The sequence below is a fragment of the Amblyomma americanum genome, chromosome 9 (assembly GCF_052857255.1).
Source record: "Amblyomma americanum isolate KBUSLIRL-KWMA chromosome 9, ASM5285725v1, whole genome shotgun sequence".
Taxonomy (NCBI): Eukaryota; Metazoa; Arthropoda; class Arachnida; order Ixodida; family Ixodidae; genus Amblyomma; species Amblyomma americanum.
This window is the reverse complement of record NC_135505.1, coordinates 48,231,867-48,258,517: the sequence shown is the minus strand read 5'-3', so window position 1 is coordinate 48,258,517 and position 26,651 is coordinate 48,231,867. Positions and strand designations below refer to the sequence as shown.

Genomic DNA, 26,651 nt, shown 5'->3' with positions numbered 1-26,651 from the left:
CGCTTAATTTGGTTTTAACACTGCTGTCTTAGATAAAAAAACAAAAAATACATTTGATTGAGTCCTTACATATACGTACCTGAGATGCCAGCAGCACATTCATCCTCTGCAAGTTATTTGGCTCGACGCGGTATTCTCTCAGCCTTGGTACTTACTACCTTCAGGTGCTTCTGGTGCTCAATTTTATAGAAAGTTTAGTAATGCAGAATATTCATGCGGTTTTCCTCAGCCTCCAAGGGACATACACAAGGGTGATACGCAAGCGAGCATGTACTTTGACGCTCTATTTCGTCACTGGAATTATACATACCTGACGATGCTGATGCTTCAGTAGATGATTCCTTACGCTCTTTATCATGTGCGGTACATCGCAGATTAAGTGCAAGATTTTTTCATCAGGAAAGCAAGGGTTTTGGCCCTTGTTTCTCGTGTTTGTAATGCCACCACTTACTCTGAACTGTTGCCACATTGACTTTTTGTTTCCGGCTCCGTCGCTCACTACAGTGACAACCACTGCTCCATACTTGTGCAATTGTATAACGGCTTCAAGAACAAGTTCTGCCTTTATACGACCAGGTGCAATGCCCTTTGTGGCGAAACCTGCTATGGGATGTACCCAGTCTTGAAAAAGCAGCAGAAACACGAGAACTAAAGTGCGATCAGCTTGTTAATTTGTGCCTTCCTTCGACGCGCCACCATAATCAACAAATTCGTCGACATTGTCATTTGATTTGTGGAAGTCACAACACTGCTTCAATTTGAGCTCGTCTAAAACTAGAGTGCCCATTGCCATATTGGGAGGTTTTCTTACAGCTGCTCTGGTAAGGCGTCCAAAGCAACGACACTGAAGCGTTTTTATAGCATGTGCCCTTCAAAACCTGCGTGAGACAGCTCACGCTTGGTAGTGGGAGCTTCTGAGGTCGTTTAGCAACTTACAGGCCTTAGGACTTGATTTCCTCACGTGCTTACATTTCAGGAGGCATTCAGGGCTATATCAGATTCCACAGGGTGATTTCGCTTTGACTAGTCGAAAGGCTCTCATGAGTGAGAGCTGCTGGAGAAGTGGAAGACTCTCTATATAATTCTCCACACAATATTCTGAAGTATCTTGAAGCTTGTTGTTCCAACTTGTCATCTATTTCATTGTTTTCTCGCGAGCTGCTGTGGCTGGCAGGAATGCTCTTTTCAGGCTGTGCATTTTAGCCTTTCCCGCATTTCCCTTTTCACTGAAGGCATCTCAAGTCGCATTTTTCGGCCTAGTCTCAGGCACTTGGAGCAGACTGTACGAGATGAGAAAACTGAACTCACGTCGCATTTTTCGGCCAAGTCCGAGGCACTTTGAGCAGACAGGTCGAGATGAGAAAACTAAGCACCTATTGTGGTGCATATCTTTGCTGGTTATGCTTACGCTGTTACATATTTCCAGCCCATCTGGTTCTTTCAAAAAACTTTCAATGTCAGCAATGCACTGAATGCTGCACAGCACGTGCTTGATGCTCATCTTGTTGTAGCCTTTCCTCACACAGGTGAAGTCTTCATTCACAACCACGGTCTCCTCCACAAGTAGGTGACGTTGAACCAGGCGATGCGCGTAAAATATGCGGCACCTTTTCTGAAACCCAGTGCTTGGAAGGCAAAGCTACGGTACCCATTTCTTCGATTTTTAGGCCGACGTCATCAACGGAGCTGCTAGTCGCGGCTTGTTGCGTGTCGTCTCGGAGGCCGGTGTTCTCTTCTGCCGAACTCAACACAGAATACGCACAAGGTGCAGCACGCTTCTTCGGCAATTGTCTGGCCTTTCCTTTCGGCTTTGACATGTAGCGCGGTAGCGTTGGAGACAAACGAGGAATCGCGCCTCGTGTCAACTCTCATTTGCCACGCGGTATGAGAATCTCCTTACCGTCAGCAATGTGCAGGTAATACTGCAGTATATAAACTTCAAAATGAATGTCATAGACTTTACATTTTTCGTAAGTTTTTCGCCTTTCCTGACCAAGGCATGCTTCCACCTTTTGAACTCCTCCGGACCTTTCGGCGACGAAAAAATGTGGCGCTTGGGTCATGATGCGCAGCCGCGCCTGCAGCCACGGACAAAACAGCTCGGCATGACGCATGCTAATAGGGAGGTGGAAGACGAGCGAATATTATGGACATTTGGAGAATAAACAACAGTCCGACAGCGCAAAACATGCACTGCACGCTAAAAAAAGTGCGCAGCGAGCAGACGACGCAAAGAAGCGGCCACCGAACGGAAGCAAGACTCGACGGCCGCGCCATTAGTTCTTGTGACGACCACTAGGGCCACGTTTTTCGCAGGTCTCCGAAACTGGTTTAGTTCTAGTAACGTTGGTGCTGATCTTGTCGCCATATTTTGCGGGCAAGTGCATCGCTCGGTGCTTCAGGACTCCACTCTACTATGTCATCATTGGAAATGTACCACGCGCCGAGGACCCATTCTTCATCAACCAGATGATGCCACCGAGATATCTGACTGTCCCGAATGAGATAAGAAAGACAGAAGGCTGTGCCATGCTCGGGACGGCGCAGGTTCCTATGGCGTGCAAGGATGTGTCCATCAACGCGTTGGAGGTGTCGAAGCCCACGTTCCGAAAAAAAACAAGAGGAGGACGCAACATTGGATGGGGGCCGAAACAAAGTCGGCTAGACTTATCCTCGCAAAAACAACACCGCCTATACCCTTCACCTTGAAGACGGAACTTTATTCCGGTCATTCCACTACTGTGGAGGACATACAATAAAGCTGGCCGTGGTACCGAAAAGCCTGCGCAAGGAAGTCCTTACACTTGCGGATTAACGTGCTCTCTACGGCCATCAGGGCATCCGCAAGACCACTGAAAGCGTGTTCAGGCTGTTTTGTTGGCCAGGAGTGCAGGCGGATATAAATAGATTACTTAAGTCTTGCGACATGTCCCAGTGGACTCTACTCAAAAGCAAAGGCAGCGATAGCCCCACTGGGTCATCTACAGCTCATTGACACCATTTGAGCCAGTATCTATAGAAGTGATCAAGCACTGCACCCTACTTCAGCCAAGGGGAACCGTAATATTCCTACTTTGGTAGACTTGGCAACACTACAACCCGACGCGATACCTTTATCTGCGGGAAATGCTCGTGATCAAGCACCTAGCCTCAGCACCAAACCAACCTATGTGCAATGGCCTGGCGGAGCGAATGAACAGGACGTTGAAGAGCGTGCTCCATAAGTTGACTCAAGAACAGCCCAAAGCTTGTGACCGATTCCTCGCACCTCTGTTCTTCCCGTGCGATTCTCAAAGAGCTATAGACCGCAGGTTAACTAAGTGAATCCACTAAACCCAAATATGACTATGTGCTTTATTTAAGGGCGAGACTGTAGACGTTGCGACTCGCGCATGACAACTTGGAAAAGGAACAGAAGTCGCAAAATCTATATTATGACAGGCGTACCACTTGCACGCAGAATTGGTTTAGGAGATCGCGTGCTGGTTCTTTTGCCTACCTCGCAAAACAAATTGCTTATGCATTGGAGAGGCCCCTTTGTTCTGACCGGCAAGAAGAACGTCGTTGATTATTGGCTCGAGGTCGGCCTCATGAAGTGGGTGTTTACTATGAACATGCTAAAAATGTACGAAGAGCGCCAGCGTGTGACGGCTCTCCAAGCATCGCCATTCGTCGTCGTGAGAGAGGTTGAGACGGAGCAACTTATACCGACCTTCTCTGCGAAGCTCGGCGTCGGCGTGGTAGCCATCAAGAGGAGCCATCAAGAGGTTTACTGCGCTAGATAGTTCTCAGGCAGCCCAACTTGTCTAACTGTTGGCTTTGTAGAGCGGCATATTCTCAGAGGTTCAGGAGCGCACCAACCTTCTTCAATGCCGCTTGGACCTGACGACAAAAGAACGCATCAACACTTCTCAGCACACATTACCGTTTGTCATGAGAGAGGTTGTCGAAAAGGAATTCAGTGACATGTTGGCGCTAGGGGTTATTGAACGCTCCCACTCTCCATCAACTCGCCTTTGGTGCTCGTGGAAAAGCCAGATAACACATACCGCACTTGTGTCGATTTCCGGCGTATAAACAGTGGGCTAGTCGCCGATGCCGAAACCATCCCGAGGACGGACATTATGTTCGCGGAGGTCGGCACTGAGACCTACTTCTCGAAACTGGACCTCACAAAAGGTTTCGTGCAGGTCCCTCTCGACGAAACATTTCGACTTATAACTGCATTTTCGAATCAGTCAGGACACTACCTATTCCTGTATACGCCTTTTCAGATTAAGACCACGTCTTCTATTTTTACTCGCCTTATGAGATCACTCGCAACAGGCCTCCCAAATGTATTTCAGTACATAGAAGATGTGCTAGTGGCAACCTCTACTTGGAAACAACACTTGTTCACAATAACAGTTTTTCGGTCGCATTCGAGCCGCTGGTCTTACTATCAAGATGCGAGATCGGTGGGACCCGCGTCATTTGCCTTGGTCATACCTTGGTTGATCGAGAGATCCAACCGGTGGATGCTATCGTGGCAAAACTGCCAAATGTCGCGAGACCCGAAACCAAAAAGCAAGTTCGGTCGTTCCTCGGCCTGGCCGGCTACTAGCACAGTCTCATCCCCGTTATGCTGAACTGGCTCAGCCTTTTGTCTAGCCAATTCGCAAGACGGAAGGCAACCGTGTACGGTGGACGCCAGAGCGAGACCAGGCCTTTGACAGGCTTAAACGGGATCTGACATCCAAACCCGTTGTCATGGTGCCTGACATCGCGAAGGATTTCATTCTTCGCACGGACGCTTCTGCCACTGGTCACAGGGCAGTCCTTCTGGTGGAATACGCCGGCACCCTGCATCCCGTATCATATGCTAGTAGACAGCTCCTTCTCTGAGAGACGCGCTACTCACCTATAAAGCGGGAGTGTCTTGCCCCTGAGTGGGTGGTAGAAAATTTTCACATCTTCCTTTATTGTCACTATTTTACTATTCAAACTGGCCATCAACACTTGGAATACATTCTCAGGCCAAGCACTGAACAGTCGTGTGTTGCAACAGAGCCTTGAACTCCCAAATTATGCATCCCATATTGAACATATCAAAGGGTCTTAAGCGCCAGTGCTGACTACTTGACCCGGGCGTTTAATTTCGGAAGTGTACTCATGCTGTAATAATTGTACATAGTGGTCAATGTGTCTATGCTCTGTTAGCGTGTTGCGATATTCCCCTCTCGTGTTCGATTCATTTCCCTGCGGTAGGGTTGACTGCCGTGTGTTCAGTGTTTTCTGGTGCGAACTGGGCCTGTGAGAACCGGTGGTCCCGTTTATAGTGCGTGTGTGTGGTGATGTGGCGCGTGCAGAACGGTGTCCAGTGTCTCCTCAATGCGGCTTCGGCTTCCGTCTTGTGCACCACTGCCCCATGTTGTATTTTTTCTGATGGAAAAAAACTCTTAAAGGGGGCTTTTGTAAGGAGCCAGTGCCACACTACGGCTAGAGAAGACGCACGGGGTCGCGCGCGAAGAAGAAAAACGCGGAAGTGGAACATGGTGGAGAGAATGAGCGGGGGAGAACAGACACAACGAGTAAGCGGCGGACTCGTACGATATCTGCTGGCTCCCCGGGTTCAAGGCTTGGGCCTCATCCGCGGACGTCCAGGCTACCAGCCCTGGACAGCCCAGAGCTGCCAGACCCTGGCGCCGCTGTTCCCTTTCTGTCCGGCAGCCTCTCTCTGAACACGTGCCTCCTTCGTCGCCGCCGCTGCTTACCCGGGCTACCTGACCTGGGGGCTGCGCCAACACCACCTAGACTTTTTAAGGCCTCTCCACGTTTGCGTGACGTCACCGCACTGCGACGGCCCAGTAGGTTCGGCTTCCGCGCTCGCACGCATTTCGCGCATTTCAAAGTGCTGATTATGTCTCTCGAAAAGAAAATTACTCTTTTTTTAAATCTTGTTTTGCTTGCCCCCACCCTAACCGAATGTTTTTTTTTGTTCTTGTTTCTTTGAAAGTATAAGCAGTTACATTTTAGCAGACTTTTACTGACTTTATATCAAAGCGCGCATGTGTGAAGATACGTTCGTAATATTTTTTTTATAGAAAATGAACAACGCAGAGGACTTTCACAAGTCGTATTCTATTTTTAGATGAGAAACACGATCAGTAGGAGTAGGAGATAAGGAAACTGTTACAGCACTGAATCATAAAATGCAGTAAGTGAAGCCAACAACAGAAAAGCTGTAAACAGAAAGCAAACAAAAGAAAATATGCAGAATATATAATAATACAACGCAAAAACTGATTTCGAAACTAAAAAACAACTAACAACAACAGTCACAAGCACACAGAGTAGTCAATTCTTCAATGTCTTCAATTTTCTCTCTTTTTCTTTTGCAACCTTTTCAACTATAAGTTGATCATTTTTTCTTTTACAAAGGTTATCTAGAAGCGTGTTTGCTGCTGCACTTAGGACATAGTGCATTACCAACTGTGGAGTGTGCCCATTCTCACACACATCAAAGTCAATGCCGTCGTTTAACACATCATGTGTGAGTGCCAAGAGGGCCTCCTTTTGATTAAGTAGTGCATGAATCTGTGTCGCATGCTGTTCGCTTCTCAGTTTGTCAAGAACTATCTCAGCAGTAAGAACAGCATTTACTATGGCAGGCTGTGGAAACTTAAGACTACCACGAGTCATGGCCTTGACTAACTCCCCACCTTCTACTTCAATTTCATCTTCTAGCATTAAATTTTCTATGAAAGTCATGCATGACAGCTTTTTGAACGCAGCGTGGGCACAATAGCCAGCAACGTAAGTGATTGCTGGGAGATTTGGCGCCTTCGCATAATCGTCGTCCGTTACCTCAATGTCAAACTTTTCAAGTACTGCATCGTTTACTGCCACCGCATCTGTTGCAGCCTCAAACTCTGGGAGCTCCATAATGTTCTGCAGACGAAGCTTTCGCTCCTACTCATAGACTTGTCTTATGGAAATGTGGTATTGCGCACTGGAAAGTTGGCGGTATTTGCCAAACCTCTCTTCCAAGCAATCAGTCTGAAACTTTCCTAAAAGTACATACTCGAAGTTCATTACATCTAGGCAATACCTAGTCACCTTTACCAAGGTGTCTGTCGTGAGTCGGAGCGCGCTGTGAGTCTCTCTTGTAAGTATGCCTGTGTCAAATTTGAGAGACTGCCACAGATCTAGCCACTCCGCTATACTTAACAGAAACTGGATCTGTGGACTTGACGCTGATGTAATCGGTGACTGCAGCTCAATATGAAGTCGAGTACATTTGTTGCATGTCTTTACATTTACAATGTTCCACCACTTTGTTATGGTTTGAAGGAACTGTGCAGTACCAGACATATGATCTAGCTCAAGTCTGGGCCGACATGCTCGCAGAGCTGCTGCCGTAGACGGGCTGAAAATCCTAAGCGCAAGCTTGACATTCTGTCGCTCAATATTCGATGGGTTCAGAGATTTAGACGAAAGTGTTGGTGCTGATTTAATCAGCTGACCCTGTTCTTTCGAGTGAAGTTCTCGAAGTGTTTTAAATGAAGCTGTAAGTATAGGTGGCTTTATATTAGGTCCTGTGGGGCTAGGAAAGAACATACATGTTCCAGCATTTCGCTGATTGATCCAGTTATTCCTGACGCATTTTATTAAGTGCGCAGGATCAATCAGAAAAAAGAGAGCACGTTTAGAGTCTGCAGGGTGTGGATACACAGTCTGAAGTTTGCAGGGGGCCCCCAAAAGTGATATTGTTTTCCGGTTGGTTGAGGTATTGTCAGCTATGACTGCGATTATACACAACCCAACATGCTCTAGCTGAGTAATGATGCTATGCAGAATAGTGTGAAGCTGCTGTGCGTTGATGCGCTCTACTGGCAGTATGTGCACAACTTTCTTCTGACGCGAAAGCAAGCGTTTCATCATAAAAACATGGGCTGTTTTTGCTGCATTAGGGCTATTTGTAGCCGCACCAACAATTACTCCTCCCTTATAATCAAAATACGGCTGCAGGTGAATTTCGTTCACCATGAGTACAATAATTTTTTCATGCTCCGTCATTGCTGCGACAAGCTTCTTTGCATACGATAGGAAAGAAGTGCCTTGCTGTCCAGCTGCCGGGCTTACGCTGTAGGAGTTACATATACGACGTATTGTAGATTGATGGGGTAATCTAAGGTTTCAGGAAATGTGAAGGAACCTATAAGCATGCGGAGAAACTGTAAATAAAATGCTTGAGAATACCAGCAACTCTGCAGAATACCGGGATGACCTGCTATGCTTGACAAGAAGAAGAGAAACTTGCTCTTTCAAAAAACTAACTTCATTGGGTTGTTCAACATCTGCCAGTTCACAATTTAAGGCATCTTCATGCAGGGAAAGTGCCAACTTAAGCAAACCATCAATTGTTTCTTCATGCTTAGACAACAGTTTTCCGTGAAACGACTCTACAGCATCCAGCAGACCTATCAAGCAACGGATATCATGTACTGTGTGAGGGATGGTATCTATGCCATCAGTTGTAGTCAGCTGCACATTTCGGTAATGAACTTTCACCATGAGGTTCTCTAAGACCGTGACTGACGACAAAACACGAGGGACGTCATCAACAGCAAGATTGAGAAAAAGGACGCAGGCAGGACGAGAAATAACATTCCAAATATCAGAATGCTTGATATGAGGAAGCCACTCCAGTAGAACTTGGAAAGTGCCAATCTTGTTCTTTGCTTCTTCCTCCTCGTGTGTCTGGAGTGACGGTGACATGGCGATGGCATCTCGTAAAGAAGCTGCTTCAAGACGCATTCTCTTTTCAGTCGGTGCTTCTCGGGACGTAGTGGCGGGCGCAGAAAGGTACGCGGGACAGTTCGGGAATACACTGGGAATGGCGTCGGAGCTGAGACGAGCGATCTTCAATTTTGCCTCGACGACTTTGCCCGTTTTTGAGTCCGCATACTTAGAAGAAGTCCGAATGTCTGATTCTTTAAAGTGCCGCTCGCAGACCTGCAAAGCCCAGCGCAGATAAGGTTAGCATATTTAAGATGATTAATTCCATGGGTGCAATAGCAATTAGCGCAGTGAAATATTTCAAATTTAGAATATTTCCAGCTCGCCCACTAGGCCATGTTGTAGCGCATTATGTACACACAGCTACGTCGCGGAATAAATATCACGCTTTTTCGACTTACCACTGAGCGCTTTCCGGGTTCGAAATCAGCGCGTGGAATGGCTTTCAACCATTGCCTCCTTCTGTCAGCATAAGCTGGGAAAGTGAAGACGCGCACAGTCTTTTCTCCATCGTAATTCCCGCGGCAGCCGGGAACACAACAGTGTCCTGGCATTTTAACAAATGGCTCAGGAACACGCGCACAGCACTTTCACAGACGTTTACCAGGATTGCACTTCGAGTATTCACAGCCCGCAAGGAAGCTTCAGCAAATGACACAGAAAGAAAGAATGGCGGAGGAACAGCATGTAACACACGACACGTGCAGCACATGTTCAAACACGACGGTAGTGATGTTTACAGCAATCGCGATGTCTCCTTTCAAATGATTGCTTTCAACAATTTACTATAAAAACTGTACAAAGTAAGCTTTTCAAAGATTGAACAGTTTCCAGAAATGCGAACAAAGATTGTTACATTGAAACAGATATCTTTCATGTCTTTTAAAACGGTGAAATTCATTATCTTCAATTTTCTATACGCAAATACGCCTCGGAGTACTCCGCACTTCAACAATTTGAAACAGCGCGGGAGGAGAACGGCGGCAGCGGCCGCCAGGAGGTGCTGCCGCAGCGGTCGGCGGTGGCTGCTCCCGCGTCGTAGTGCGGTGACGTCACGCGTTGGAGGAGAAATCGTGGAGAGGCCTTAAAAGTGTAGGTGGTGTTGGCCGCGCCCGGATCCCACAGGTGTGACGGCTTCCTGCGGCAGCGTCGAGGCCCGCCGTGTACAGCGCCGTCAACCTTGCGCGAACGGTGTGACGCTGACGCCTGCCATGGATACCGCCATCCACACTACGTGTCCATCAGGGCACCGATCGGAGCCCACAGGCTGCATGGACGCCTCGAAACTCCCTCCTCGCTCGACGCACCAACTACCCACCAGGCTAATCACCGGGACACGAAAGTCTTGAGTGCACCTTTACTCTTCTTTTTCCTCTCCTTTACCTCTTGCGATTGTTTTGTTTTGTTTTCTCGCTCTTGATTCTTGCTGGTTCATTTCCCCTCATGACATAAATTAATTTTCTCACTCTTCATCCCAGCTCGTTTACTTCGTTTACCTTTTAACGTGCGGTAAATTTATCCTGCAGTCTCTCTCCTCACAGGGACGCAGCTTAGCAGAATATGCGGTGCCTACTCTGTTTCTCGCCGGCTCCGCCCGCTTCTAGACATTTCGTACTTTATTCGACTGCGCTACAGAGATTGTTCACACGCGTCGACAGCTTGATTAATGTGCTACCGCCTTCGACGAGAGCAGCCGTGGCTTGCCTCTTCCCCTATCTGCTCAATGGATTACATATCAAAATTAAAATATTCATGTGTGGCTGTGGCAGCCGCTGCCGCTGGAATTTTCCTGCGCCGCTATAATTAGCATGTGCGAATTATTGCTTCTACTGTTGGCGACCATGTCTGCTCAAGCAGCGCTCTTTGACTTTGTGTTTTAAATGCTGTAGCTTACGTGCAAATAGCGTGTCACAGGACGTGTTACGTGGGCAGCTACGTATGCGATTGATGATCAATTCATCGAAATTTAATGCATACAGGGGAAAATCGGGCATAAGGTACTGAATCGCGCTTAGAACGAAGGGAATTCCACGCAACGCTAGTAGCTCCCTGTCAGGCGGCACATTTAATGTCATTTTTGACGAGTGACATTAGCCTTCGTTGACATCTCTGCTTGCCTAATTTTCACGTGACTAAAGCTGCAATGTCATTTGAAAATGTTTCCAGTGAGGAATACCCAAGCAGAGGCTCAGCTATAAGCTTAACGGCGGGGGATGTTTATGCGATTAATATTAACAATTTAAAAGAAAGATTTTGCTACATATCATAATAATGGAACATTCCACTCAATATTTCAATATTTTCTTAAACACTCCCTTACAATGTTCTGGTTTTCAGTATTTTTTCTCGAGAAAGCTGTACATGTACATCACAGTGGGACACTTGCACGCTCAAGGAATGCGCATGCAGGCAAATTGGGCGTAAACTAAAACCGTGTGCTGCTCCTTGTTTGTACTCCCGTCTTTTGGTCCGTCTTTTTTGCGCTGCTTTTTTTTTTAAACATGAATCGATTCCAACTGGTCTAGTCTCTTTCCTAATTCGCTGATTACATTGCCCTGCTGAGTGATTCAGGAATCAGATTCAAAGCATGATCAATCCGTTAGACAGGCAAAGATGAGCGGTGGGTCAAAAACGATGCACTTAAAACCTAAGGTATTCAAACAGTTCGCATAAGTGTATCAGTTTGTTGATGATGGCGAGGTGCCGGAAGTTGCAAGGGAATACGTCTACCGAGGGCAGGTAGTTAGCGCATATCCGAATCACGAGAGTGAACTACCTAAAAGAGTAAGACAGGGGTGAAGGCCATTTCGCAGGAGCTCTCAGATCCTGATCGGCAGTTTGCTAATATCTTTCAAGAGAGAATAATGTTACAGTTGCATCTTACAGTTGCCTATGAGGCAGATACGTGGAGGCCAACGAAATGGGTTGAGGTGAAATTAGGAAAAACGCATCGAGCTAGGGAAAACAGAGTAATAGGTACAACTTCAAGATGCAGAAAAAGGACACAATGGATAAGGAATACAACTCTGGTTATAATATCCTATTTGAAATCAAAACGAAAAATTGTGTTTGTGCAGAACATTTATTGCGAAGGCAAGATAATCTATAGTCCTTAGTGGTAAAGGATTGGATACCATAAGGAGGCAAGCATAGGAGGGGGAGACAAAGTTAGTTGGGCGGACGAGAGTAAGAAGCTTGCGGGAGAGGGTGGCTGCAGCGGGCACAGGATAGGTTCAATTGGAGAGGTATGGGGAAGCCGTTGGTCTGCTGTGGGCGTAGTCAGGTTGATGATGAAGACACCCTGAGTGAGACATAGAAGCTTAAACGCTCATTGTAGCTACCCCACATTCATTTCTGGAGGCTGTCTTATCATCAGTAGGAATTGGGAAAAGAAACTACGCCGTCTCATTCTCTGTCTTAACAGCTTGTTGGAGACTTTGCGCGGCTGTGTTGGCACACAATTATTGGGGAGAGCATCCGGTCCGGCCACCAAAGTCCCGGCCTGGCAAGATATTGCAAGCGGCCTAACAGAGGTGCTTGAAATTATTCATGCACTAACGGCGTCTGTGATGCGAATTTGCAGGTATGTACAAGACTACATATATGCCATACTTGTTTCCTGAGAACTCTATTCGGAAGCAGACAAAACGAAGGAGAGCAGGATACGTGCCAAATGCTGATTGTCTCTGCAGAATTTGTGAATGCTGAATGCATACAAGCGCGAAATCATTGCACCGTGATTCTGTCGGATTTCGTACGTTTTTGACATGCTTAGAATATCCGCGACACTGCCCATGCAGGCTCTGTGAGACGACTGTCTGCATTCGCACGTACTGCAGTAAGAACAGTCACCCAGGATTCAGCCTTTCAATTCAGTAGTGCTTGAAGTCTATGGTGTGACTAAATCGCTCCTCCTCGAGTAGCAAGGTCATTTCAGCAAAAAAACGAAACGTTGATTAGTGGTTATGATAAAAAAAGAGAGACGTTCATTGAATACTGTGCTTGAGAACTGAGGCAAGCTACTGTTGCATTATTCATCCCAGAATATTTGTTTTTCCACCCTAATAAAATACGAATATATATTGCACATTGTTTAAATTTGCTTAAGATTTGCGCACGAATGCGGGTTTATTTAAAGGCCTCCTCTTTGAACTACTGGAGTAATAGCTGCCCTATATGCAGTGACGAGCTTTATTCTCCGCCATTTATTACGCGCCTTCTTCACAGGCTCCTGATGTGTGGAATGTATTTCGATGACATTTTCTTTAAATGCGTATTTGTAAGGAACTGGCACCGCACTGCGGCTGGCGAAGACGGTCGAGAAGAAATAGCGGAAGTAGAAGATGGCGACGAGCGCGTGCGGGAGAGAACAGGAAGAACGCGGTCGGGGACGGACGGGTTTGAGATCTGCTGGCTCCCCGAGTTTCCAGGCTTGGTCCTCAGCCGCTTACGTCCGCGCTACCAGACCTGGACAGCCGTCGTCGAGTGCCTGAGCCACCAGACGCTGGCGCCGCTGTTCCCTTCCTGTCCGGCAGCCTCAGAGCACGGACAGCCTCTGTCGCCACCGTTGCTTGCCCGGGCTTGGCTGGGGGCCGCGCCTGAGTTCCAAAGGTGCGGCGGATTCCTGCGGCAGCGTTGAAGCCTACCGTAGAGACTGCCACTCACACTACGGCTCCATAAGAACATCATCCGGAGCCTATTGACTGCGCCGACGCCCCGCCACACCTCCTCGCCCGACGCACCATCTACCCAGCTCACATGTGGAACGCTGAATATTTTGCGGAATATTGAACGCTGAGTGGACCTTCACTTTTCTCCTCACGCTCCCGTTTGTCTTCCGCGAGAGTTGTCTTTGTTTGTTTGCTTTCCTGTTCATGTGTTCATGAATCCTTTCCTCTCCAAGCTTACATTTGATTTCCGTTTATCCACATATCGTCTGGTCTATTCCTTCCATTTAACATGCGGTAATCTAACCTGCAGTCTTCTCCCTCACACTATTCTATCAATGTTTAACATTTAGAGTACGATTCTAATGCCGCTTGATGAGTCCCGGAAAGAAAGTAATAAATGTCTGAAGTACGGAGGAAAACTATATAAGAACATATGAGAGAGGAAGGAAGACGAAGTGTCCTTGTTAAGGTGCCTTCACATCGCTCTTGCGAAAATCTCGCCTGGCACGTTAATACGTTCCCTATAGCAAACGGACTAGATTTGTGCCATCCGAGGAGGCTTCGCACGCCCAGTCTCCGCCTGCTTGTGTGGCATGCAGCAAATGTCACGCAGTTATTCCTGCACCTGAACTGCGCACCGAGGCTAGGTCTAGCGCCTCCGGTGACGTGCTGGCGGGGGTTGCTTCGCCTACACCGCTTGCCTCAATGGCATTCTCGGCAGTACAACTGCCCCCTGAGCATGAGCCAGACCTCCAAAATCATCCCTTTGTTTCATCGGATACGGCGCCTGCCCTGCTTTGTCCAGATGTACAACAGCTGGCGAGTTATTGACCCTTTGGACGGAGCACAGATACAGCTCAGCCTATAATTCTGGACCTACCTCTACCAGTACTACATGAGACGCCGAGCACTCTAATGGACCAGTCATTAGGCCCGCCAATCGGGCCACCAGCCCTCCGCTCTTCACAAAAGCACCCTTGGGAGACGCTGTAATTGGTTCCACTTCGCCCAGCGGCACCTTACAAGGCAAACGTTCCTGCCTAACCACATACCGCCGAGTTGTGCCTACCCACGGCTCAGTGAGTCAGAAAGCCACTATAAAATCTCTGGCAGCGAAAAGCCTAACAGATATACCGAACAGGATTCTGCAGGCAAATCTGAATGCGTGTCTCGGAGCGAAAGGTTTTCGCTGCTTTACGGCCAGAAAGAAATCCAATGCCATTGCTGTGTGGCTCCCGACCTTGGCTGCCATGGAACGCCTGCAAACGCTACAGTGCATTACAGTTACCAGCGAGGTCTTGGTAACGGTACAGGTGTACTTGGTATATTGATCCGACTTGCAACGTGGTGTTGTCTACAACGTTGATGTTAATGAGGACCAGGTCCCCCTTCAGCGTGAGCTCTATTGCCCCACCCACCGAGGGATCCAAGTACATTACATGGGAAAGGGAGCTCTTGCGTCGACGCCCTGCAAGGCTCACCGACACCGCCAGTCCTGCTTGTACTACTAAGAGCGCATTTTACGGCCTCGACCATACAAACCAACAGCCGTCTTCTGCTACAGTTGCTTCAGACCTGGCCATAAGCATTAGATGCTTCCATTTCACAACTCAAGTTGAACATGTGTCGGGGAAGCGCAGCGGCGTACAGATGTGGCATCTCCAAAACTGACAACCACGACATCACATCGCCCACTTGCCCCACCAAGCAGAAGGCAGCAGAAGAGATTCGCCGTTGGTACTCTAAGCAAATGACCGAGAATGGGAATACACCCCTTCTGCAGACCTCCAACCGGTTTGCAGCTCTCCAATCGGATGATAACGAGTGGCCCGAACTTCCCGTGCTGCACACGCATGAAACTGCTACCCAGCAGACATACAGTGATAAAGTGTGTAAGGACCGCCGGCATCAGCAGGCTACAAAACAGCGTAACTTCCCGGAACCTCCATACGATGGCATGGTAGCTAGCAGTTGATGACCAAATCGCACGCCTTTGTCAGAGGTCTCAAGGCCCCGACAACACCGTGAACTGCTTGCGTGCCGCAGATATGCTGCGGGATCTGGCAACGCCAATAGAAATGACGAATAAGCACCGAGCATGTCCTTCCCACCAGCTTCGTTCAGCGCTCCTCCCAACGTATCTGCTACATTGCCAGATAACTCTACAGCATCCCTGCTCCGCTTTATGGTTACGCAGTTGTCCAACATGACATCTGTTCTCTTGCAACGCTTGGATTACTATCCGAAGATGGCGCGTTCCGGTTTTTCTGGTGTGTTCCATTGGAACTGTAGAAGTCTCTCTACTAAAGCGGGAGAGCTCAAAACACGTCTTCGCTTCCACAAGCTCCAGGTGTGGGCCATGCTACTGCAGGAGACCGATGCCTTGCCAGCAATTCCAGTCTTCAGTGGTTATGCGTAACCTTCGATGAACGACCATCATGTGCAAACTGATATCCCTCCAGGAAAGACGAAGGTGTACGCTGACTCGTGTTTCCCTCATGTATGCCTCTTTCTGGAAACCTGGTGCACCCCTTATTAGGAGGTAGTTGCAGTTTCTATGAATTTACCCAAGGCAACTCTTGTGGTGGTATCTTACTAAGTTAGTCCAGCTGGTGACGCTCCCTCCTGTATTAATCTGGGCTGGTTATAGACTGTGCGTAGGAAATACCCCGGGTGTCCGAATTTAGTCGGAGGTGACTTCAACGCCACACGCCCACACTGGGCGTACCGTACTAAGAGCCCCCGCGGCAGGCGTGTGCGCGATGCCTTCGCGGAGGCGTTGTTTATTCTTTTAAATCACCCTGGTTCAGCAATGCGGGCTATGCGTCACAGTCACCTTACCACATATGCTCCTAATCTTACGTAGTGGTCTGGCCCGGGCACTCCTTAGTGGCACCTTGAGCCTGACTGTTGGGGGAGTGACCTCCATCATATCATCATCGGTCTCCGTCCATCAAGGGCCCATCTATTACGACGTAGGTGTTCTGTGGTCAATTGGGACATCTTTCGCACCAACGTCAAAGAGCTCTCTCTGCAAATCATGTACACTACTTGTGGACTCCATACAAACAGCGCTCAATAAGACTACCGATGTCATCTGTACTGGCGTTAATCGCGCGGCGCCGGAAGTGGGTCTGCTTATTCGGTGGGCTGCTCGCCGACAATCGGAGGTGCGTTTCCCAAGACTCGACTTTTTCGCAAACAAGGAGAAGGCTGAATTACGCTACTGCCAAGGATCGCAGTTATGAACCCGATCTCTTGCGACGGCAGTGGCATACGTGGTGTGAGCACTTCTCGGCAGTCATCAAATGGTTATCTCTCGCGAACGTTCCATGCAATGGAAAATTATTCCCTTCGTCCAGACGCAGCGGGCACAGCATGCTTCGCCGCAAACTTAGCTCCGGATGATTTCGCCAGAGAGGCAGCGCGGAAGGTTTTCCCCAAGTATGATGTGTTGCCTCCAATGGTCATAGGAGACCCCTTTGGCTGCCATTCCAGCACATGTCGATAAGCTTCCATCTACAGCCGACGCCGAGGGAATTGCGAGGCCATTTTCCATACCCGAGTTGCTTGCAGCAATAGATGAGGCTCGTCGGAAGACTGCGCCCGGTCCGTACTGCATTCCGTATGAGGTGTACAAGAAATTAAGTTCCGCTGCGCTGCCTCAACACCTCGCCAACATTAACAAGGTATGGATAGAAGGCGTCGTACAAGAAAACTGGAAATCGGCAATTGTGATCCTCATCCCAAAGCCGGGGATGCCGACGAGAGACCTTGGAAAATTTCCGGCCATATCGCTTACGCAAACATTGTGCAAGCCTAATGAAAAATTCCTGCCAAACGACTTCGTGGTGGCTTGAGCACAATGGTTTCTGCCACCCAGCCCAAAGTGGCTTTCGTACGTCCATAGATACCGAAGATGCACTGTCTTGGCGTCAGCAGTTCTGGCATCAACTCGCAGGCACAATGAACGTACCGTACTGGCCATGGATGTTGAAAAGGCGTACGATAATATGAGTCATGTTGCCATCCTGGAACCGCTCGCCATGCTGCATTTCCCCGTTACAGTGCGCAATTTTGGTAAATCGTTCCTTGAAGGCTGACACTTTGTCATACGCCTCAGTGGTGAGGCCGTCGGATCATATGTACCTTTTCGCTGCGTTCCCCAGTGATCGGCATTATCGCCAACATGATATAATATTGCTTTTATCCCCCTTGCTTGGCGCTTACATGATGTCTCAGATTAGGTCCCTATTGTGCGCTGATGACATAACTGTGTGGAGCACTCACAACGACCTGATTACTAGCAACTACTAGATGAGTAGCAACCCTACAATCAGCCAAAGATATTACGTAGACGTATGCTGCATCAATGGGTATTCAGCTTTCAGTGAGACAAACCACATTCTTGTCAGTCGCCAACCGCTGGGGGCGCCGTAAACTCGCTGCAACACCAATTCGTCTCCATCTATCCGGAGCTCCAATTCAAGAAAGTTCGACCGTAAATATCTTGGGCTTGGCAATACACGAGTCAGGAACAGGTACTGCTTGGCTTTTTGGGGCTAAAAAGCAAGCAATTCTAGCGTTGGGGATAATTAGAGGCATTGCTCCTAAAACAGGCGGAGTCCGCTCTCATGTTGCACGACATTTGGTGCGGGCGGTTGTGCAACCGCGCCTCGTTTACCAAGCCCAATTCCAGCATTTGACGAGGGCTTAATGGAATCGCCTTGAAGCTGTTAATCGAGAGACAATGACAGGCATTGAGGGTCATCGTAGCGCTCAAGGAACATGCGTCGCTGAATACACTAGATGAGCTGGTGCAGCAACGACGCGATGCTCGTCAGCTTAAGTCAAACCTTACACAACGTGTGCACTCAGGGCATATGCTCCATCGCATTACATATTAGACTCCCCCCCCCCCCCCCCCCCGCCAGTTTTCCCTCTCTGGCGTTTTGTGCAGCTAAGCGACAAGAAACCAACTGATCTACATCGGCCATCATCTACCCGCGCGGCATCGTCTTTTCGCGACCGAATTACAGAGCAAGACGCCAATGCGCCGCATCGCTCCATCGTTATATACATTTACGCAAGCACCTTGACCTACGAAACAACAACGGCAGTTTACTGTTCTTGCAAGCCTGCCCTGATCTAAACGTCAAGGTTTAGCCTCTCAGAACCTCCTTCCTCCTTCTGTGCGGAGATGCTTGCGGTTCCAGAGACACTTTGCTCTGTGGTCGCTGTTCCCATGCTACCTACGGCCCGCATTTTCATTCGCACCGACGCCCTTCACGTCACACGCCTACTACGACGCTCAGTCGCACCCCAGAAATCTGCCAAGACATCCATCGTCTAGCGACGCGCATTCTGCAGCAAATCCGTATTGAGTCGGTCCCGCGTGACCATCTGAGCGCACAAAGCCGCTCAGATTCTGCGACCCGCCTTTCGACCCCAACCTCGTGTTTGCCTCGACTCCTTTTAACAAGGAAGGAACACCTCTGGCGCCGCACACGGGCTCTAATCTCTCCGTGTGTGGTAACCCTTCTCCATGGTCTTACCTGTGCAGAGGAGGTTGCACTTCGCGGGTCGTGGTTGCCCTAACTTCAGCCGTGACACGCAAGTGGCCGCAATTCCAAGATTTATATTCACACCCCACGTGTCCAGTCTGCAAGATAAGAGATTCTGAGGCGGATATTCACCACGTGCTGAGTGTTTTCCCGTCATTCAAGCCGACGAGAATTCGGCACCTGGCGGCAGTGGGTCTCTTACCGAATAATCTGGATTCATAAATCGCTTGAACACATAGTCCAGATAATCGTTCACTACTTGATTTCATTACATCAGCCCATCTTTTTCATTTATTTCAGCATCCTCCTTATCCCTCATTTAATAACCTTTATGTCTTGAGGCATTAAACATAGCTTTTAAAAAATCTAAAGCACCCTCTTTCTTCACACATTTTGGTTTGGGTGCTATTTCCTGTGTTAGTAGCTGTAATAATTGCTAATTAGATGAACGAGAAATCGCCTACTTTTTTAACTGCTATCGCCAAACATGCTCCCCTGAAGCGAAGGCTTTTGACTGCTCGTCAGAAAGACAGAATCGATGGGACTCCAGCCACACTCTCACGACGGCATAACATGCCCTAAAGTTGGCTGGGAAATAAAAGTCTAGACACCAGACTCCGCTTACAGCCTCCCCTGCTTCTTGCCCTCGTGCGTTTCTGCTCTTCGATGTTGCATACGTTTCAAATAGCGTTTTCATGGAGCATATAGTGCCAGGTAGCAGCATTTCTTTTCAGGTTACGTGCTTCGAACGGCATGTGCTACACCACTTCTCCTCATCTTTATGCGGAAGAGTCTAAGCCGGAATGAAAAGTTACACACCGTTTGCTTGCCTTGGCTCATGCTCGCGTTCATCCAACCGTCCTTCCGTTACGCTCTTTAACTCGAGAAGAAAAAAACCTTTGTGCCTGATGGGATTTGAACCACCATCCTTTCGTTCCGCAGCAGACCGAGCTAACGAGCAAGCTACCTCCTGTCAATGAATTTGAAGTTCTCCTTGTCTAGGACGCAGGAGATTGTTTGCAGAAAGGCGTCGAATCAGATGGATCAAACGCACTCCAATGTCTCCAGCATTTACGATTCACAAACAATTCTGTGCTTAATTAACATCTTAAGCACACATCAGTGACGCAATAGCAACACCGCGCTAAAGAGTTTCGCCTCACCTTACTTTAGGTGAACAAAGTGCCCCCTGAATTTTTTACTAGTGCCGCTCGACTCATCAAGGGCATTAATGCACATTCCCTTATTTTATGCAGTGCAGCCCCCTTTTCTCTCCTACAATTTCTTACAACTGCCACTTTTAAAAAAAGATTCTTTATGCGATTCTCGATTGCCATCGTAAAGTTCAAGCATTACAACAATGCAATGTTTCAAAAGAACAACCTTGGCACTTTTGTATGCCTGTAACGAATATTTAGCGAATCGTTATTTGTCTGCTAACCCTAACTGGCCCTCCTTTTACCTTTTGCAGAAAAGTACGAGTGGGAATTTTTCGTGATAATACCTGGTACTGTGATTCTCAAGTAATCGGCGGTAAATCCTACAGCTACTACTGCGGTAAAGGGATGGGAAGCACCGAAGCATACTACGATTACAAGATTAACGTACCCCTTGGAAGCTATTATTCTCTTGGAGTTCGATACATCGCGAGACAGTTTCTGTACGTGAGTAGCTGCGCACCGAGATGAAATCCTGTATTTCTGCACTTTCCAGCTCAAACAAAAACACGTCGCCGGTGTTTGTTTTCTTTATGCACTGAAATAATATTAGCAGACCCATCATTCCTGCGTCTAGAGATATCAGAAGCACGCTGCATAAAGGGCTTCTAGAGGTAGACGAAAGAAGCTGTCTTGGTTTTGCAGTGTGTTATGCCTGGGCAACCCACCCGGATCCCAATTCTGACGGACACAAAATTTCTCCTGCTAACGGCCGTTCGCAAGCCATGGTGCTGCTCCCCACGGTAGCAGCGCCCTATCGGCCTCTTGCACTGGAGTTTGAGGTATAGTAGCGGCGCCTGGTGGTGGCAAAAAAAGTTGGCTGGGTAGTACAGTTGGGTTATACTGAGCCCTGGCTTTGGCGAAGCAGGTTTATAGCCGGCGGTTTGCGTCGATTCGCACTCTTTTCTGCCCTGCTTATAGCGCGAAAAGGCTCATCACTTGTCAAAGGCCAAGCTGCGTGCTAGCAGTAGGCTTGTTTTCGAAAGTGGAAGCTCCGTGTAGCGTGGAACGAAATGCTGGCAGCAGACAGAATCGACGACATCGGTCCGCCCGAGGGACCCACCTCAGCCTCGGAAAAACGTCACCGTCGTTGCTGCTGCGTCGTGGGCTGCCATGAGCAAGGTCTAAATCCCAACATCAGATTTTACCATTTTCCTTCAAGGCCACACGAAGCAGACCGCCGGGCGCGCTGGATAACTGCAGTTCGATGCACCGGGTGAGCGAAATTTTGCGCAGTCTTGGTTGCTTCGCCTGCCTTGAGGTTTGCTTGATTATCTGCGTTGCTGAAATTCTGTCTTTTGCACATGCAGTCCCGACAGCAAACAGTGCTAACCAGTGCCGAACAGCAGGATATGTAGTCGCCACTTTGTTGCAACGAGAAAAACGATTCGGCCAGTCACCCCGCGTATGTGCCAATGGTCTTCCCCGCGGCCTACGTCCGGCCTACGTCCAGCATGGCTGGTGATTTACAATTCGAGACCCGGACACAACTGCTGACTGGCGCGAAGTGGTTTAAGCGGTCAGGTTTGTGTACGGCCGAGCTGATTCGGTGCGAATTTACTACCACACTGCGAGCAGCACACGCTGGAGGGTTATATGTGCTCATCGTAGACCTCAAGCCAGCACGTTAAGGCTGCGCATCACGGCAACACTGCATGGTGACAGCACACCGATGTTCGAGAGATGTCGTTAAAAGCTACATCAAGCAAGCAGCGCACGAGCTCGCGCTGCGGCGCGATTCGCACGTACGTTACTGCGAGCTCATATTCTCTGCATCAGTTATCATTTGCCGAAGGTACAAATGGTCGCAACTACACGCATGACTACTTGTTTACCTGCAACAACAAATGTACAAATGGTCGCAAATACACGCATGGCTATTTGTTTGCCTGCAACAACAAGGATTGTTGGAGGTCCGTCGTTTAGCGGCATGCTGAAAGACCGCTACCGGTGCGGCGCGTACCATCGCGAGTTCGAGCAGTTCCGTAAAGTTGTGGGCTCATGACTGCTGCGAATTCGTTTATTGGAAGCCCTTCTTCCATTAAACGTGTTGGTGTTCCTGAATCTGGTATTACAAAACCCTCCCCTGAAGTTCAACTTCGTACACGACACGCTTCATCGCTAATTTCTTGAACGGCATGCCCGTACTTGGCATAGCATAACTTCTTGCCTTTGTGCAGCGTGCCACCGCTGAAAAAAATCTTCGGCGCCCAATATTCGCTGCAGGCCGTGGCGAAAGAGGCGGGTCCATACTGTAAAATGTGGTTTCAGAAGCAGACGACGGAGCTTGGTGCTACCCAGCGCAGGGCAGAGGGCGCTCTTTAGTACCATTTTCGCTGTGCCCACTGGGCAATGCAGGATGCCTATGGGGAAGCATCAGTGAGCGACATGTCCAAACGGGCAGCGAGCGGCGAAACAGAACAGCGAGGCGCGGCTTCCCTTTCCCCAGGATGTTACCGCGCGCGGAAAGTTTAAGCGGGTGGCCAGCGCGGTGGTTGGTTGGGCCTCTCGGACCGCCGGCAAGTGCTGCCTCTGGATTGGCCTGTTTGAGCGAAAACGCTTTATCGTGCTTTATAAGCACCAGCGCTGACGCTTGAAGGGACAGACCGACACACCGTCAGTCCAGTGCTGCTCTCAAGTTGAGTCAGATGGTGTGACGAGATGGAGTCTCGCCGGTCGTCGATATGCGAGAACAGTCGCGCTTGCTAGCAGCTCTCGCCCGGGCCGCTCTTGTGCTGTACTATGCCCTGTAAACAGCGTATAAAATGCCTTTTGTTAATCTCAGCGGCGCCTGCCTTGGAGTCTTGGCTACCGACAAGAGAGCAGGCAGCGCTGAGTCACGAAAGCATCGGCGAGCTCTACGGGACCCCCTCTATGATGCAACAAACGTCTATCCAGAAATTAAAAATGTGGACAAAAATTGCCTTTTGCGAACTCCTGTAGTTGAATAAGAGAATAAGGTTAAAAAAAATAAGAAATCCTGTTTAAAGTCATGCATACTATGAATGTCTTGATCCATAGTTTCGTGGACCCGGAGAAATGAGGTCGCATACTGTGAAGCTAGTAGATGGGCCGATGGCTTGACGTAAGGTGCAGCACTGACAAGCAAACCACAGCAGGAGTGAGTATGCAGCAGGTCATTTTGCACTAAATGTTGGAAATAAGGTTAAATGGGCGTAGCTTGTGCAAAAAGCTTCAGTCTTTCTACCAAGCATATGCGACCTACCCTGAATTAGTCACAATTCAGAGCAATTGGTTTCATATCAAGTGCAATACAGGGGTGGTAATGCAGGTGTTGCTTGGAACGTGGTAAACGTCGCCTCGCGGGAGAGCACCCAATATTTTGTTGACAAGCAATGCTTCGGTTTAAGGTGCCCTCAGCGGTAGCTTTTCCTTTTTCACCTATCTGATGGGGTGCTGCGTATACATCTTCTTGAGAAGAGCACCGAGCGAACGACCACTACTCTTATCAGCGACATACGTTTCTTGACTTCGGAAGATGATGATTATTGATCAGACGAAAACCTGTCGCATTTTAATCACGCTTTCTCAATCGAAAAAAGAAAAATACGATATTCTTGCTTTATTTGTACGCAATATACCGTCTTCGTCAAAAGTAAACCGCGCAGGAGGTTTGATCTTGTAGCATGCAACGAAAATTGTTCGGCTATGTAAAAACATTCTACATCTGTTGATAGTGAAAAGAAACCTTGCCCCCCTCCTCGCCAAAACCGCGCGCTTAAAGAATGCTAATGATTTCCATCGGCAACACAACAGCTCAACTACATGGCTTAGTAGCAACCACCATTTCCTCTTTACACTTTACAGAATGCTGTACGTGCATCGTTTTTAAACCTTTGGAACTTTAAATATAAAACAGGCTAAGAAGCATATTATCAGACAAGGCAGTCATTCACATTTACCTAGCTTTAGCATGATGCACTGCATACCATCGAAGTCGGTAGGCTGCCCTGCCCCGCCAAACTTTGTCTATCCAAAGAAAATTACCTGTGATTGTCAGGAGATTATGCGCATTAAGTCTACAGAATTGTTTCCTTCCGTAGCGCACCATTTCAGAGGTCCTAAATATGCACGAAATGAAAAATGTAAACTTTGATATGTTCTTTATTTTAAGCCGCTTAATTATGCCTAAAAATTCATTACATTTAGATTATTTATGAAGGTGCACATAAAAAGATATTTCATTCGTCACGAGTCGTGATGCGCTGCCGATCGCCTTCGGCATAATTCAAAAATTGGTCTCTCTGTGCGTGCACATTTAATTTGTCGATACTTCAAACGAATTCTCGTGCGTAGTGTTTGAACGGTCTAGGTTGTTTGCTTTTTAGGCACCGGCAACATTTTCACCTTCTGCATAAGTGTACTTAATCTTACTGGACAAGGACAGATATTTCCTGCAGCATCCGACCAGTACCGTGGGACTTTTCGCGCGACAGGGTCTATTTGCAAGTAAAAAATTTTTTTCCAGTTCCCCTAGTAGATGACTCAAGACCCCATACTAAAGCCCACATTTACGGTGGACAGTCCGATATGTCCCTTCACTGGACAGCATGACCGGCTTTTAATCGGTATTTCTCTGCTTGGCACGTGCAGGGGCAGAATAGCTCCGAAAAGTATTATTTGCACAAACTTAAAGGTATACCGTTAATTGACTATCCTGTGCGGTGGCGTGCGAGTTTTCGCGCTTAAAATCAATATCGTGACGTGATAGAGCACAGAACCTTCGGGCTACAAAAATGGCGGCACTCTGTGCAGTATGTACGGCACCCTTCGTAAAAACTGCCCGTTATCGTGCAACACAGTGTCGTCGGGTCATCAGGTGTTCACTTGTCCTCTTTTTCTTCTCTACAGTTCTACTCAGCGGTTTTACACGGGAGGCATTTACGGTCCTAGATTTAGGATGAGAGCAGTTGGGGATAAGATTTAATGAAGAGTGTCTTAGTAATCTGCGGCACCCAGATAACATTGCCTCAGGGGACCAATTGCGAAGAATAATGAATAATTTAAATAGGCAAATCAGAACAATGAATAAGCAGAAACGTAAAGTTATTTCAGTAGTCTTGTGAGGGACAGCAGTTAAAAACATGTTGCGAGGCGCAGGGGGTGCTTAAGCAATACGTGTACTTGGGGCCGGTAGTAACCGCAGATGGTGGCCATGAGGGACAATTTACTAGATGATGAACAATACGGTGTAGGGCACTTGGTAGGTACTCTCTGGTCATGAACGGCAATTTAGCAGCACTATTGCAGAGAAAATATCAAGAGCTGCATCTTGTCAGTACTCATCTATGGAGCAAATACGAGCAGCTATATAACGAAATGGGTGCAGCTTAAATTGAAGACAACGAAACGAGTTGAAGTGAGAAGGCAGGAGGAGAGCAGATTGGGATAACATTGTAGTCAAAACAGGAGAAAGAAATCGGCATGGGTGAGGCATGTGATGCCAAGGCAAAATAACTGATGGTCGTTAAGGATAACTGATTGTAATTGAAAAGAAGTCAAGTGTAGGAGCAGGCGGGAGAAAGTTTGGTTGGAGTATGAAGGTTTTAGGGTTAAGGCGGCAGCAAATGGAAGTGGACACGGTTCACTATAAAGTCTCTGGGCTAGAGTGGTAGTAATAATGCTAATTAAAATAGTAATGACTCTTTACCTTCGCTCAACCCAGGCTTGGCTGGTTGCATAAAGTTTGCCTCTTAAACCTCGCGCTTGCATATTTCTCACGCAGCGACAATTCTTTCCTTCAAAGTGGGCTACTGTTACATTCTTTTCTGTTACCCGAGCATCTAGAGGAATAAATAAGGTGCATGTAAAAAAAGGAACTTCAAAAATGATAGGTTATGCTGTGCAACAGGAAGATGTGAATTCTCTATCATATAGTAGACCGCACTAACTTCGGCATGGCTATTTCTTAAACTACTCAAAACACCTTTTGTTGGACATTGCAGTCTTTTACTTACTCTTAACTAGTGCTGAGCCCCGTGACACCATCGTCTCGTTCACACCGCATCATTCTTTGTGTTTCGCTGTTTTCAAGTAATTTTGCTGTGGTGGTGCCAAGACAGGCCAAGTCATTGCCCTTTGAAAGGCAATGACTGTTTGTTTCGGTGCCGCCTGAGGGTCGCACAAAATATCACTAAATTATCTGACTGTGGTCAATTATTCTAGATCTTCGCTCCGGCTGTTGGCAGAGAGCAGTGAGTCATGAGGCCCATGAGAAGACAGCGTTTGTGACACCTGATGGACTCTATGAGTTCATAGGTATGCCTTTTGCCTTATGCAACGCTAAAAGCCACCTTCGAGCGTATCATGGACACCCTTCTGCATTGATTCAATTCCAGATGCCTCTGCTATCTCGACGACGTCACTGGCTTCTACCCCGCTGCTCCTCTCACCTCGAT

The 26,651-nt window shown here is 48.0% G+C and overlaps 1 protein-coding gene and 1 pseudogene across 1 annotated transcript in view; one reads left to right on the top strand and one right to left on the bottom strand.

Moving 5' to 3' along the window:
- LOC144104618 (uncharacterized) overlaps positions 1–26,651 on the top strand; it is a 202,331-nt gene that overhangs the window by 59,158 nt on the left and 116,522 nt on the right. Inside the window, exon 4 of the mRNA XM_077637736.1 lies at positions 20,487–20,679. Within this exon, the coding sequence (XP_077493862.1) occupies positions 20,487–20,679 (193 nt within the window). The remainder of the gene's footprint in view (positions 1–20,486; positions 20,680–26,651) is intronic.
- Positions 6,285–9,335, bottom strand: LOC144105132 (uncharacterized; annotated as a pseudogene).